The 14,110-nt window shown below is 57.2% G+C and overlaps 1 protein-coding gene across 1 annotated transcript in view; it reads right to left on the reverse strand.

Annotated features, from left to right (window-relative positions):
• The window catches only part of NGEF (neuronal guanine nucleotide exchange factor), a gene marked incomplete at both ends in the record, with an annotated part of 31,199 nt that extends 21,184 nt beyond the window's left edge, over nt 1-10,015 (reverse strand). The window contains 3 exons of the mRNA XM_084245271.1: nt 4,089-4,393; nt 9,093-9,235; nt 9,909-10,015. Coding sequence (XP_084101397.1) covers nt 4,089-4,393; nt 9,093-9,235; nt 9,909-10,015 — 555 coding nt within the window. The remainder of the gene's footprint in view (nt 1-4,088; nt 4,394-9,092; nt 9,236-9,908) is intronic.
• Between the last annotated feature and the right edge of the window lie 4,095 nt (nt 10,016-14,110).

The following is a 14,110-nucleotide window of genomic DNA, read 5'->3' on the forward strand; positions in this document are numbered from 1 at the left end:
AACCAATTTTTGATACCTTGTATTTTCCCAGGAAATCACAGCTCTCATCCAGACTACAGGGTGCTTCCTGGGTCTCCACTCCACCTGCTGTCCTCATGTGGGTGCCACCCCTCATCTTTAGTCGACATCTCCACTCATTTAAGTTTGTATTTGTTCCTTATTTATTAATTAAAGCATGGAAAATTGTCGATTTTTATACAAACGAGCTCTGGCTCATATATTTTAAAAATATCTGTAACTACCAAATTTATTTTCCTCTCCCAAAGGTTTGGAGCACTTAAAACATGTTTCATTTGACAGTTTTACACAGTCAAAATGTATGTTCTGGTAAGGGAGAGACTGCAGCTTACGCAACTTCAGTAAATAATTATCAAGCTTTTGTTAATGCTTAATGTAGGATCTCTTTTGGGTGGTGTTCACGGACACTGGAAAAAAATATTGCATCTCTTTAGAGTGCTCTGTCCAATAAAAATATAATGTCAATCCCATACACATTTCTTAAATTTGGCAGCAGTCATATAAAAAAGGGTAAAAATGGGAAAATGCAATGTATTTTACCTAATCCAATCTATTAAAATAAAATCATGTCAACAGGAAATTAAGGTAAGATCATTCATAAGGGAATTTACATTCTCTGTCTTTGTGCTAAGTCTTGGACACTTGGGGTGCCTGTTACTCAGACACGTCTCTCGGTTAGGACTGGCCGCGTGTGAAGGGTCCCTGTGGCCGCGGCCCCCAGCGAGAGCGCAGCTTCAGAGCCCAGAGGTCAATGAAGACGCCCTAAATGGAGCCCCCAGGCGCTGAGCCCCAGCGCTCCCCCTGCTTCCAACAGAAGTGGCAGGGCCCTCAGCTCCGCTCACGCCTGGGTCCGGCCACACACTCCACACAGTGACCTTGACACCGTCAAGTCTGCCTCTTGGGAACAACCTTCTGAAGAGAACCACACAACATCCAGATGATTGGGTTTAAATCAACAAAAAGACTGATTTTCTAGAAAAATGAAGAAAAGATTTTTACGTCACAGAAGGGATGATGAACGAGGCGAGATGGCCAGTCGCTTGGTCACGTCAGCCTGGCACATGGCGCCGAGTCCCCTCTACACCCACACGGCCACCTGCCCAGCTCCAGGAGGGGGTGCTGTGCCCCCCCCCACTTTGCAAATAAGGCAAGGAAGGCACAGGGAGGAAGGTAATGTGCCGCGGCCACAGCCGAGACAGAAAACGTTTGAAACATCAGCAGATCAACACTGAGGACCATGTTCTGCTAAGGGTAAAGCTGCTGTGGGTGGAGAAGACAAATCGCAACAACCCAATAGAAACAAAGAGACAAGAACAGGCAGCTCCCAGCCTGGACGGTCCCTGAGCCTGTGAGAGGAAGCTCCCGAGGCATTGAGGCCAGGCCGTGAACACAAGGGAGGCCTTTCCATGCAACAGATGAGCAAGGCTCTCCCTCCCTGGCGCCGGCGCGGGATTTCCTGCTTTTCTGAGTGGCGTTGGGCAGCGCCCACCGGCGTGGGAAGGCACTTTGCTTTTGTGCAGCAACACCACTTGGGGCACCTCTCTCCCAAGCATCTGTCTCTCCGGCAGCATCTGTCTTTCGCACAGCATCTGTCTCTTCCAGGCATCTCTCTTTCCCAAGCATCTCTCTCCCCCAAGCACCTGTCTCTCCCACAGCGACAGGCTCACACGTGCACAGGCCGGGGCCCACAGACGCTCTCCTAACCCACCGGCATGAGGCCTAGCCAGAGGGCGTCCCCACAAAGCCATGTGTGGACCGGCCAGCCCCAGGGCAGTGGCCCCCTCACACTCCTCTCCCCGCCTCTGAGCCCCCCACACTATCTGTGAGCTTATTCTGGGCCTCTGCGCAATTATGCCCTTTCGTGATAAAACTGAGTTTCAGTGCAAATTGCTGTTTCCATGACCGCAAAGCTGAGAGCCCTGAAGAGTCTCGAAACGTCAAGTCAATAAAAAGCAAAGCAAATTGCTGTTTCATGAAACATGAAAATCTTTAAGGATTTTGCCCAGAAGAATCTTGCCAAGTGTCAAAACCCTGCAGTGAGCCGGTGCGTGATGCCCCCTGAGCGGGAGGGAGAGGAAGCGAGGCTGGAGACCCCCGCGCCAGAACAGGCGGGACAAGGGCTCTGTCTGCTTCTTGAAAAGGAATAGCCACGTGCTGACGTGCTGCTTACGGGAACTTAAAACATTTCACAAATAAAGCGATTCCTCGAGCAACACACAACGGCTCTCTGCTCCCTTGGTCCTCTTTCTTGCCCTGAATTTTGCCGCTTGACCATGTGTTTCGTTTTCTCATCAACTGGAGAATTTCTGTCTTTCCTTGGTAGAGTTGAAGCTACTTACATTTGTTACAAGTGGAATGTGTGCTGCTGGCTCTGACATCTTGTTTCGTGCTGCTTGTTTTGGGCGCTTTTTTACAACTTTGCTTTCCTTTTATCGCGAGGCCCTGCCTGCCTTCTCTGCTTTTAGCTGGGTTCCCGTGGTAAGTTTAGGCCGCGGTTTAAGTTCTACTGGAGTTTATGGAGCAGATTTCCAAATGGTATTTTAAACCTCTAGTTTTTAATTATTTAAGTGAAAAAAAAAATTCCCCCAGAAACGGGCCTGGTTCTGGGTACTGAGCGAAGCCCACAGGCGCACTAGGAAGAGGCCCGCGCAGAGCTAAGGGGAGCGCTCCGTTTCCATGCAGTGGGAGCTGGGGGTGGTGGCCAGTCCATGGCCTGTGCCTGGGGCTCATGGGAAGGAGGAGGGCTGACCCAGGGGGGCATCTCCATGACTTCTGGCACCTTCTACACAGTTGCTTTTGTGGGCAAAGCCTGGCAAGGTTTTCTCAGGCAAGCTCCGCCTGCTTCCATGGACTGCCCGCGCCCCCTAGACCACCCACCTCCGTTTCCTGTGGGAAGGGTGGCTTCTTCAGCTCTCCTCGCAGTACTTTAGAGGGGAGCCGGGAGCAGCCGCATCGGGATGGTAAAGAGCTGTGTGTGCTGTGATTTCATAGAGAACTCGCAGGAGTCGTGTACAAAGGGCGGCTGGCCAGCCCCCAGGGCGTCCAAGGCCAAACCAATTCCTCCGGATCCCGTGGGGCAGCGCAGGTGCGCCCCAGGTGGCCCTTCCAAAGCCATGTCTCTGGAGCCCTCCCCAGAGGTGAGGGCGTCCCACAGCTGCTCTGAGGAGACGGGCCGGGTCTAAGCCCGACTGGGTCTTTAACTGTCTGTGCAGGCGGCACAGGAGGGAGGCGGTGCAGGAGGGCAGAGCTCTGGGGCAGGGACAAGGCCAGCAGGTGGGCGCGGTGTGGGCAGGGGGAGCCTGCAAGCACAGTGACCAGAACCGCACAGCACAGGCCAGTAGCCCCGATCTCGGGGGACACACGCCCTCCTCTGGATCACTCCTCCCAAGCACGTTCTCTCCTGACTGCTGGCCACGTTCTTCTCTCGTCACCCCAGATCTCCCCCCTATGTCCACTCTGCTCAACCTGGATTCCTGAGCTACTCATTCCGTCACTGCTCACTTTTCATTGGCTCCGCTCTCTGCCAGCGACGAACCCTTGGGTGGCTCAATGATCTTCTCAGCCCAACTGACGGGCAAAGTTGGCTGCCGATGAGGCGGGGGGTGGGGGGGGAGGAGCCGGGGGGTGCATGGCACAAACCCGACTTCTGCACTGTTTTAGGGAAGGTGGGTGTCTGAGGGTGTTCTTTTAGAGCCCCCCGTTCACCCAGGTTAAGGCACTCCAGCACGGAGCTGTGCGCAAGATCGTGAGTGACAAGCACAGATGACGAGCCGCTGCCCAACCTCGAGTTCAGCGTCCCCTAGTGCACTGCATCCACGCCTGCCACAGGTCCCCGACAGTCACCCCAAAGGTTATGAAGCCACAATCTTACTCTCCAAAGATACAGCACGCCGAGAACACACAATAGACGGGTCGGCGCTCTCCTGCAAGGTACCTTGGCATATTTTTGCTGCCTGTGAATTTTCCTGCATGATCTGTGTGGATAAGCCCTGCCATCTGGGGGGGCCTGCGCCTCCTCTGAAAAGCCTAGCACCGGCTGTTGCACGGGACGCCCCCACCCTGCAGCTTACCTCCTGCAGCTTGACCTCCTCCGGCTGGAGGATGTCCAGCACCCCGCTGCTCCGAATCTCTGGGAGATCCTGCCAGAGGTTAAACCTGGAGTGGGGGTTACTGAGCAGGCAGATCTGGGGCAGAGCCTTCCTCACGGGTGGGCTGGGCAGCTCCTCCTCCTCTTCCTCCTCTTCGTCCTCCTCCTCCGGAGTCTCCACACTGCCTGGGGACCTGTCAGCATTAGCTTGTATTTCTGCATCTTGCTTCCTCCTGGTTTCGATTTCCTGGAGTGTCGATTTATCTCGGTATTCCTGATACAGGAGCCCTGGAAGCAGACAGAGTGGCGATGAAGAAAAGAAAAAATTTCAGGCAAAGATCCTTCCGGATCGCTAGTCAAGGCTTTGTGCCCTTGTGGAGGCGAGTGCTCCGCCGAGCACGGCAGCTGAGGTGTGTGTCAGCGCGACTTCACTTCCCGAGCGAGACCTGCACGCATAGGAGTTTTTGCAAGTACAGCATGGACTCAAAGTCCAACCACACCAGCTACGCTGGCAGACCTGGCAAACAGCAGGAACCTAGCTCTTGGCGTGTTAATAACCAACGTGCATGAAGTTGCTGGAAACGTCCCACCTGCGTTCCAGGAGCTCATCAGGATGCCCTCCGGAGCGTTACATGCATCCATATTAAAACTCACACATGCGGACTGTGACATGAGAGTAGTTGTCAATTTGCCCTTTGCAGTCAAATCTACTACTCACCAGCCTGATGATTCCAAAGGGAAACATTCCTTTGTTGCTCTCACAGTTTCAACTTCCTTTCCTGACTGACTGTGCTTGGAATAAACGCATTCTAAGTCTCTAAGGGGATCTGGGGGATCAGAGGACTCAGCGCACAGGTGGCACCTCCACCAGGAAAACCTCTTTCCTCATGTCCTGGCCTCAGGCGGGGGCTGGTCTCTCCACGTAGGAGGTGCAGGATGCTTCAGTGGCCGGGGGTTCCCAGCTGGGCTGGGTGGGGAGGGGGCTGGACTGCAGGGCCTTGTCCGCTGCCGCACCATGGAGGAGGCGGGCTGTCCCACGGGCAAGGGTTGGTCCCGAGAGTCCTCAGACAAGCAGCCCTGGTCTCCGTTTAGGAGGACGGTGTGAGGAGCTGGAATGGTGCTAATTCTCTAGCCGGAGGCCTGCACCGGAGTGGAAGTGAGGGGTGGAGTCATGAGTCCGAGTCAGGGACAGTGATAAGGTACAAGGCAGACCTGGTAGGCGCCGGGTGCCGGGTCATAAGGTGACCTGGTGGCCCCAACTCAAGGAGACCAGGGACACGGGAGGAGGCGCCAACTAAGGGGTGGGACGGTGGAGACCCAGGTACACCGGGGGGCGCCTGGAGAGGCCAGCGGCAGCTGGATACACTGGTCTGGAGATGGTTCAGGGCCCCTTGATATTTAGAAAACAAAGATGTTTTGCCTCAGAAAGCCCTAATATGGAGGAACTGCCCTTTCTCTGACAGTGCAGTACAGATGTCGGCCATTATTCCTTTTCATCTGTTAAACACAACTAAACAGTAAAAAAGGAAAGTGAGTTGCTTTGAAATCCTAAATGCGACTGGATAAATTCATAAACAGGAGCCCGATACGTCAGCCCTGTGGATTAAATTAGTTGTCTTCCCATGCTCCATAAAGCTAAATTATAAAGGCTTTAAGGTAAGTGTAATGTTTACTTAAAACAATTAAGAGCCTGCATTTTTCCAATATTACAATCCAGCAGACGATTGCACGGAGTTAATCAGACGAAGGACTGAAGAGGGGAACTGAGGACTACGCGGAACACATCCCAGATTCAGCTGCGGGCAGGAGATAAAACACGATCGCCGACACCAAACCAATCACCTGCTTAAGAGACGGAAAGAAGCCAGTTTGGATTCACTTTTCATTGCTTAGTGTGGTGGCCCCACACGGTAGGTCTGGGTATATTTATGGAATTGACCCAATGTAATTTCCAAGCTTCACAAAAGGGTTTAATTTGATATATTTTGAAGGTTCAAAAATATGTCTTATGTATGCTACAGTTGGCAAACCCTAGGTACATACTATTGCCAACTTCTCACTGCACTATGTGATCTCACATATGCTGAAAAAAGACAAAAATATCAGCATTGTGGGTAGTTGGGTTAGAAGCAATTATTTCTGGGACACCATCGGCTTTCCTTCCTCTATCTCCCTATACTTTTTCTTCCCAGACGACAGGGGAAGGGTTTGATTTGGGAGCTGACCCATCCTGTTCTAGAAAGAGGGTGAATGTTGACTGATAAAACCTTCCATGACAGTTCCCTGTGCCAGTGTTGACTTTAGACTTGGGCAGATGATACACACTGGGTAAGAAGGGTAAGGGGATATCGTCTAGGGTCTTCAAAAAGGTGCCCCTCCCCAATAGACTCTTGAAGACAAATAGCCCTTTCTGTTTTTACACACGGCTGCTTGAGGAGGTGATGCCTGGAGCTGGGGCAGCCATTCTGTGACATGAAGCCCAAATGCTGAGAATGCTGGAGGGAAAGGAGCTGGGTCATTTTTGGTTGAATGAACCAACTCCAGAATTTCCTAGCTGTGGAATCAGGTCACTTTTTTTCCCCCTCTATATTTGTGACTTGCAGCCAAAGATGCCCAATACAAGTAATTTTAGAATTTTCTTAAAACATCCTCCTTTTTGAAATGTTTAGAATATGAAGTCAAACACCAGTTTTCCTGGAGTTATTGTGATTACCAAGAGTTATCTGACACACCATGGAACCATTTTTCACACTGTTCATTTTCATTACTCTTAAAATTCAGATTCCATATAATAAAAATAGAGTAACTTTGCCTGAAGAGCTATATAGTATCAGATTAAATTTCTGTACTTGACTGATTGCCAATCTATCATGTTTTCCTATTTTTTATTTTGTACCCTAGTAAGCACAATTTTACACGGAAGTTAATTTTACCTGTAAAATCTTGCACCTGGATTATACCCATGCAGACTTAGAAGGCTCCGTTCCTCTCTCTCTTAATCAAAACCATCTACACCAGCCTGGCTGTACTGCTCTGAAGCAGGAGGTGAAGCTCTCAGCCCCTCTTGCCAAAGCCCCTGCAGTTATTGAGTTCCAAAGAGTCTTTTTTTTTTTTAAATGCTCCAAACAGAAACTTCTGAAAGATCAGGGAATTCCCTTAATTATCAGAGAGCACTGTCTATGTGTCAAGCATTTGTGAGATCCAGAGACAACAGCCCACACATACACAAACGTCCCCCGTCTCCAGTCACAGGGTCTCAGGGCCTGCCCTGGCCTGGCGGGGAGTGCTGTGACCTCCAAGAGTGGTCTACAGAGCTCGCTGCGCCTTCCTCCCCTCTTGATTCCATGGTGTCCTTACGAGCCTGCGTCCTTTCCGTCTTGCAGGAATTCACAGAGCAGAACGCAGCCAGGCAGTTGTAGGAATCTGCTTCACACAGGCCCGGTGATGAGGAAGTGCAAAGACTCAGCGACAACTCTGTGCTGTCACTGGACACCTCTGTGACCTTCCCCCACCGGACCAGCAGATGCTGGCAGATGCTGGCTGCGGGCGGTGGGAGGAAGGACTCAGCCTCAGCCCACTGTTTGCCAAACGAGCAGGAGCAGGCCGCGGGCGGAGAGGAGCAGGCATCCACGCTTGCCCGGGTCGTGCTCCCAGTTTGGAGCAGCTGCGGCTGACCCAACAGGTCCAGCGGCCTCCTGAACGGGGTCTCCCCACACGCCCCTATGGCAAACCTGGCCCTAAGGAAAACGTCATGCTAGCAAACCCACCAATGGCACCTCTCCCTGAGAGAGGAGACCCCTCACCTGGCATTTCCTTCCTGACCAAGGCACTGATCTTAGCCTAGAGCGTCCGTTTCAGGAAGGTGACCGTCAAGTTGTCCGGCTCGGCCGAGATGGCACAGAGCTGGGAGAAAGGGTTTCCTGGCGCCTTAGTTCTCACACGAGCCCCTCTCCCACGTCCCCAGGAATCAAAGGGACAGGCGCCGCCACCCTGGGGCTGACATGCTGGGACCCAGCCCGGAACAAAATCCAGAGCCTGCAGCGCTCCGCCCCCTCAGCCCCCAGGGCCCAGCTCCTCTCAGGCTCAGCCTGGAAAACCCCTGCCAGGGAAGAGCGGGTCCAGGGTGTCCAAATGCGGGGCTCCGGGGGATGGAGGTGTTGCTTCGGCTGGAGACACCCCAGGTTTGCTCAAGACACCCAGGTCTGCCTGCGTGCTGGGGACAGAGCGCTTCATGGGGCATTTACTCAGGTCAGGGAATCCCCAGGCCGCGCTGCTGGCCGCACTGGTGGACTGACTGTCGCCCTGACACCAGCCTGCCCGCCGCGGGCCCCCACCTCACCCGCCGCGGGGCGCAAGGAAGCTGCCGTCACTAGCAGCTCTGGACTTGGAAAGGCAAGCGCCCCGGGACCCTTCTCCACCCGCTCGCTGCGCTCAGCGTCCACAGCCGGCCCGGGGAGGGCGGGGCCGGGCCTCCTTCCTGACCCGGGGGTCCCGTCCTCCCTCCGCTTGGCCCGCCCTTCCCTGTGCCAAGTGGGCACAGCCTCCAGCTTGGGAGCCCCGCCCGCAGCCTGGTTCTCTCAGAGGCTCCCCCAGCCCAGGCGCCTCCTCTCTCGCTGCGGGGCCGCGCTCCCGCCGCTGGTCAGCTTCCAGGTCTCGCCCGGGGCCCTCCCCGCCGGGGCGTCTCCTCCTGCAAGCACCTCACCCGTCCTTCTGGCAGGGGCGACCGGGGAGCCACAGCACATCCGGGGAGGGGCGGGGGCGCACCCCCTGCGGAGCCAGCAGGTCGCAAATGCAGAGGCCCGGCCCAGCTCCCGCCCAGCCCCGGCCCCGGCCCCCGGGTCGAACCGTGGCCGCTCCGCCCGCGGCCTGGTAGGAGCCGCGACGTCCAGAGGTTCCTCGGCCCGTCGGGCACATCGGCTCCCACAAACGCCGGGGCGCCCCAGCGAGAACCCCGTTCCCAGGCGAGCCCCGCGGCCCGGACACCCACCTATTTGCTCGATGAGGTTTCTCCAGGAGTCGGCGGGGATGGGGTGGATCCTCTGCAGGGCCTCGGTGAGCGTGGCGGGGCTGTCGGCCAGCGCCGGGCAGTCCTCGGGCGTGGCCCCGCTCCCCGGCGTGGAGGGCGACTCGCTGCCGGGAGAGGGGCGCGCGGGGGTTATTTTTACGCGACGACGCACCCGGCCCGCGCCCGCCGGCCCGACCCGGCGCCCCGCGGGGGGGGGGGTGTCCGCCAGGGCGCGCCCCGTGATTCACGCGCCGCCGCCCGCCCGGCCCGCGCGTCTGCGGAGCCCGCGGCCGGCGTCGGAAACTTGGCGCCCGCGCCCGGGGCCGCCCCGACGGTCCCCGCCAGCCGCGCCGCCCCCGCGGGCCCCCGCGTCCCCCCGCGTCCCCGCCGCGCCGTGGGGCCCCCCGCGCCCCTGCTGCCCCCGCGGGGCCCCCCGCGCCCCCGCCGCCCCCGTGGGGCACCCCCGCGCCCCTGCTGCTCCCGCAGTGCCCCCGCGCCCCCGCTGCCCCCGTGGGGCACCCCGCTGCCCCAGCGGGGCCCCCCCGCGCCCCCGCCGCCCCCGTGGGGCCCCCCGCGCCCCTGCGGGCCGGAGAGGGGTCGGCACGCGCGGGCGCCGGAGAGGGCGCGGGGGGCGGCCCGGCGCGGGGGTCCGGGCGGGGGCACCCGGCGGGGACGCACCTCGCCGCCCCCACCCTCCGGGTCGCGGGGCCGCGCGGGCCGGGGGCGCGGCCAGGGCGGGGGTCCGGGGCTGGGGCGCGGGGCCCGAGCGCGAGGGGCGCGGGCGGCCCCGCTGCTCACCTGCCGGGCAGGTGTCCCGCCGCCGACTCCCGCGCGTCGCTCTCCGAGGCGGAGCTGTCGTGGTCCACCGCGCAGGCGGCGCTGAAGGCGGCGGCCAGCAGCTCCATGGGGCCGGCGGGCGGGCGGGCGCGGGCCGGGCGCGGGCGCCGCTGGAGCCGGAGCTGCCGCGGCCGCTGCCCAGAGCTCGGCGAGCGGCGGGCGGGCGCGCGCCCGGAGGCGCCGGTTGCCACGGCAACGGGAGGCGGGAGGCGCGCGGCGGGGGCGAGGCCGGCGGCCGCGGGCGGGGAGCGGGCGGGGCGCGACCCGGGACCTCCCGCGGGGCCCGCGCCCTCCCGCGCGCGGCGGGGTCCCCGGGGAGGGGCGGCGGGCGGGGGCGCGGGGGGCTGCGCGCGCGCTTCCCGCCCCTCGGCGCCGGCCGAGACCCCCTGCTCCGCCGGAGAACTCGGGGGGCCCCGCGACGTGACCCCCCGCGCGCGCCCTCGAGCCGGGTCTCCGGGGCCCCGTCGGCCCCGCGCAGCCTCGGGCGCCCCCCTCGCCCCCCGCCGCGCGGGACCCGCCTCGGCCGCGCCCCGGGACGGCGTCCTCCAGGGGCGCCCCCGTCCGCGCGTGTGCGAGGCGGGGACCCGCCGCCCGCCGGCTCCCAGCTCCGGCCGTGGCAGGGGCCGGCTCGGGGGTCTGGCCGCCGTCAGGACCCCCGGCTGGGTGCGGGGGCGCGAGAGAAACACGGTGTCCCCGAACCTCCAGCCGCTGCCCCTCCTCCCTCTGGGCCCCTCGGAGTCTGCCCCGGGGACGCGCAGAGACCGCGCTGGAGCCTGGAGGGCGAAGGGCCCCGCGGGTGTGGACGCCTGGAGGGATTCCCAGGCCGCCCGTGCCCGCGCCGCGCCCTGCAGGGGGCACCGCGCGGTGCCCGTGGCCTGTTGTGCGCCGGGCCAGCCCCTGTGGCTCTGGTCCCCGGGACACTCACGGTGGGGAGTGGCGTGCAGAGAAAATGGAAAATTCTGCACAATTCCTGCATATTCCACCCCCGGCATTTGTTTAAATGAACAAAGTCTTCGGGTTTTGGGGACGCGGTACTCCTGGGGGGAGGCGCCGAGAGGCTCTTGGAAAAGAGCGGCCTGCACGGCCGGCCAGCCCCAGCAGGGCACGGGGCAGAGGGAGTAAGTTAGACGGGAAGGGAAAGAAGCAGCTCAGGAGGTGGGGCTCTTTGCCTGGAAGGGGGAACCCCTTCGCAGACACCCTAGGGAGCACCCCATGCTGCCTGCCTGTTCCCCCAGCTCTGACTCCAGGAAGGGCTGCCCAGGGAATCTGGAGGGATTCTCTGCTGCAGAACAACCGCCCGGTCATGCCCACGCAGCGGTCACCCGCTCCCTCCGCCCCTCTCTAAACCAGGGTCTGCTTTGGTCCTCCCGGCCTGACACTCCCTGGTGGAGCTTGAAGGGCCAGTCCCACTGAGCTCCAGGTCCCCCAGGAGGCAGACTAGACGGTGCCCTGCAGGCTTCAGAAGGTCTGTGTGACCCGCCCAGTCTTGTCTTTCAGCCAGTCCCCCCTCCTTGCTGCCGTCCACAGCATCTTCACACGGGCCCTCTCTGCCCTCCGCGTTCCTTTGCACCTGGCGGGCTCACCGGGGGCAGCTCTGGCACACACCCATCTCCCACCACCCAGCAGACACCAGGAAGCAGGGAGAGCAGGGCCGGCCTCACCCACTCAGCGATGCCTGGCTGCGCCCCCTGCATCACCAGAGTCCTTCAAAGCAGCCCCTCTTCCCTCCTTATCTGGACCCCTCCCCAGTCCATCCTTCCCTCCGGCCCTCTCTGAGCTGTGGATCTGCTTCGTCCCTCCCCGGCTTGACACTCCCTGGCCGGAGTTCTGTCCTCTCCTGGCACCCCAAGGGGCTCTTTCCCCGGGCCCAGCCCTTGCTAGCAGCCTCAGGGCTGCTGCCCTTCCTGGTTCTTTTCAGGCTTTGGTTTCAGCACATATTTTCCCAGCCTCTAGGCTGGATTCCCCTGGTGAGGGCCTCTTCCTCCAGCTGGGGGGGGGGGGGGGGCGGGGGGACCTGAACCCAGACCTTGCCCCAGTGTAAGCAACAGCATGGCTTGACCCTAGAAGCCCCTGGGAGTGGGGCCCCCCTTCTGCTGAGCCTGGGGTTCCTCCTGCTTCTTACTCCATCCTGCTGGCCCGGGAAGAGCACTGTGGGGTGCCATCAGCCCCCCAGTGGGATGGACTCTACCTGGAGGCTGTTACTTTCACATGTTGCTGCCCGGAGGGGAAAGAGTCTTTTTTCTAATCAGAAAATAGTCAGGTGAAATTACACATATTGAGATGAGGATAATACAACCTTCCAATTGAAAAATAAGCCAAAAATATCCACCTAATTATAAAATCAGTTTAGAGATTCACTGAGTTCTGAAGACATATAACCTTAAACTAAACCCCCATGTTCTATTTTTTATCGTATTTGGTGCTTATTAGGCAGGCATTTGCTAAAATCTCCATTTAGCCAACATTTTGCTCAGAATCATTCACAAAATAACTATTAATAAATATTTCAAATATTTGCACCTAGCTAGCACACAGTAGGTACTCTGCATGTGTGTGTTAAGGAATGGATGGTGTGTTTTAAGAAATAGTTATTTTACATATCTAAAGATGGTTGCTTTCTTTTTTTTTAGGTTATAAATGGTAAACACTAGAAACAAAGTGAATTCTTTATGTAGTAACCTCAGGCTTCAGAAATCTTTTTTTATGTTTAAAGAATGTTACTTTGTCCTGCTAGGAGCAGAAGAAAGCTTAGCAATAATCCAGTGCAACACTTTTATAGGAAAAGAAGCAGGGTCAGAGGGTAAAAATGACAAGCCCAAGCTCACATTGCTGGCTCCTGACAGACCTTGGAAGTGTCTGCTGGCAAAGTCAAGACCACGTTGTGTGGGGTAGGGAACTGCACATTTATACTCACTTATTCTAAGTATTTTTAAGATCATAAGATCTGGCACCAGACTATTAAATGTGAAAACATTTGTATTAAATATAATAGGAAAATGACTTGAATTTTTGTTTTTGTTTTTTTGTAGTGAGAAGATATCCCACAAATATAGGTTGAAAACTTCTAGAGACAGGTTCTTGGTCACTTTTAAAAACTGTAGCTTTTAAATTAAATAAATAGTAGTTTATTTTGTCACCCCCCAAAAGATTTTTTGGGTTGCTTTGAAAATCAACACATTTAAGCCACTTTGGTGGCACCAGCAGTGCCTCAAGGGATAAATGGACCCCCCCAAACTGAGTGAGTTCGGGGAAGGACAAGATGGAGCCCTCTCTACCACACCAAGAAACCCCCAAACCTATACTCAATAGATGGAAAGCTTTCTCCAGACGGAGACCTCCAGAAGTAGAATGCTCTGTTGGTGTGGAAAGTACGCTACTGGTGAGGTGGAGGTGAAACTCTCTACTTTCTTTTTATTATGAAAATAAGTTATAAATGTGTGAATCTAATACATTATGGAAATGCACTCAAAACACAGTGTAGCCCTGTGTTACCTGAGAGGCTGGTTTCCTAGGGGTGATCAAAAGCCACTGGAATGTTAAATCTGGTGAGGGTGGCTTGGCCGTGACTTGGGGTCACATTAAACAAGGCGACTACATCTGTAGCTTAAATCTGACTTGAATCTGTAGCTTTCACTGGACTAAACTGTAACGGTGAGTATAACAGCTTTCAGTGCAGGCCGAGTCCTTCCAATGAATTTGCAAACTGGAGCGTCATCTTGGAGACTCGCCCCAAACTCAGAGCTGAAGACGGTCTCAGGACTGTCTCCTGACTTCAAAGCCTCCGATGTGATTTAGAGTACAGTAGCCTCGTTGCACGAACAGGCTTCCTCTCCGTGATCTTTTCTCTCCCGCCGTCTTCCCTGATCATAGCTGCCTGGTTCATTTTCCTCAAACATACCTAACCCTACCATCTGTTATCTTCAGTGACTCTTCAGTACCTTGCTGGTCACTGGCTGCTAATGGAGTTGATGCCCAGGTGGAAGTGGGGTGACCCGAGTGTTCTCCTGGCCCTGCTCTTTGCTGTGAACCCTGTCCTGTTAGCATGGCATGTGTGGTTTCTCTCCTCAGCGGACCTGCACTTTGGGGGTGGGGGGGCTGATGTATCTCCACACCCCCAGCATCTAGCACACCCAGGATGCATCCAGAAATAGATGGTGAATAAA

Source organism: Talpa europaea (assembly GCF_964194135.1).
Source record: "Talpa europaea genome assembly, chromosome: 1".
In the NCBI taxonomy this organism is placed as follows: domain Eukaryota; kingdom Metazoa; phylum Chordata; class Mammalia; order Eulipotyphla; family Talpidae; genus Talpa; species Talpa europaea.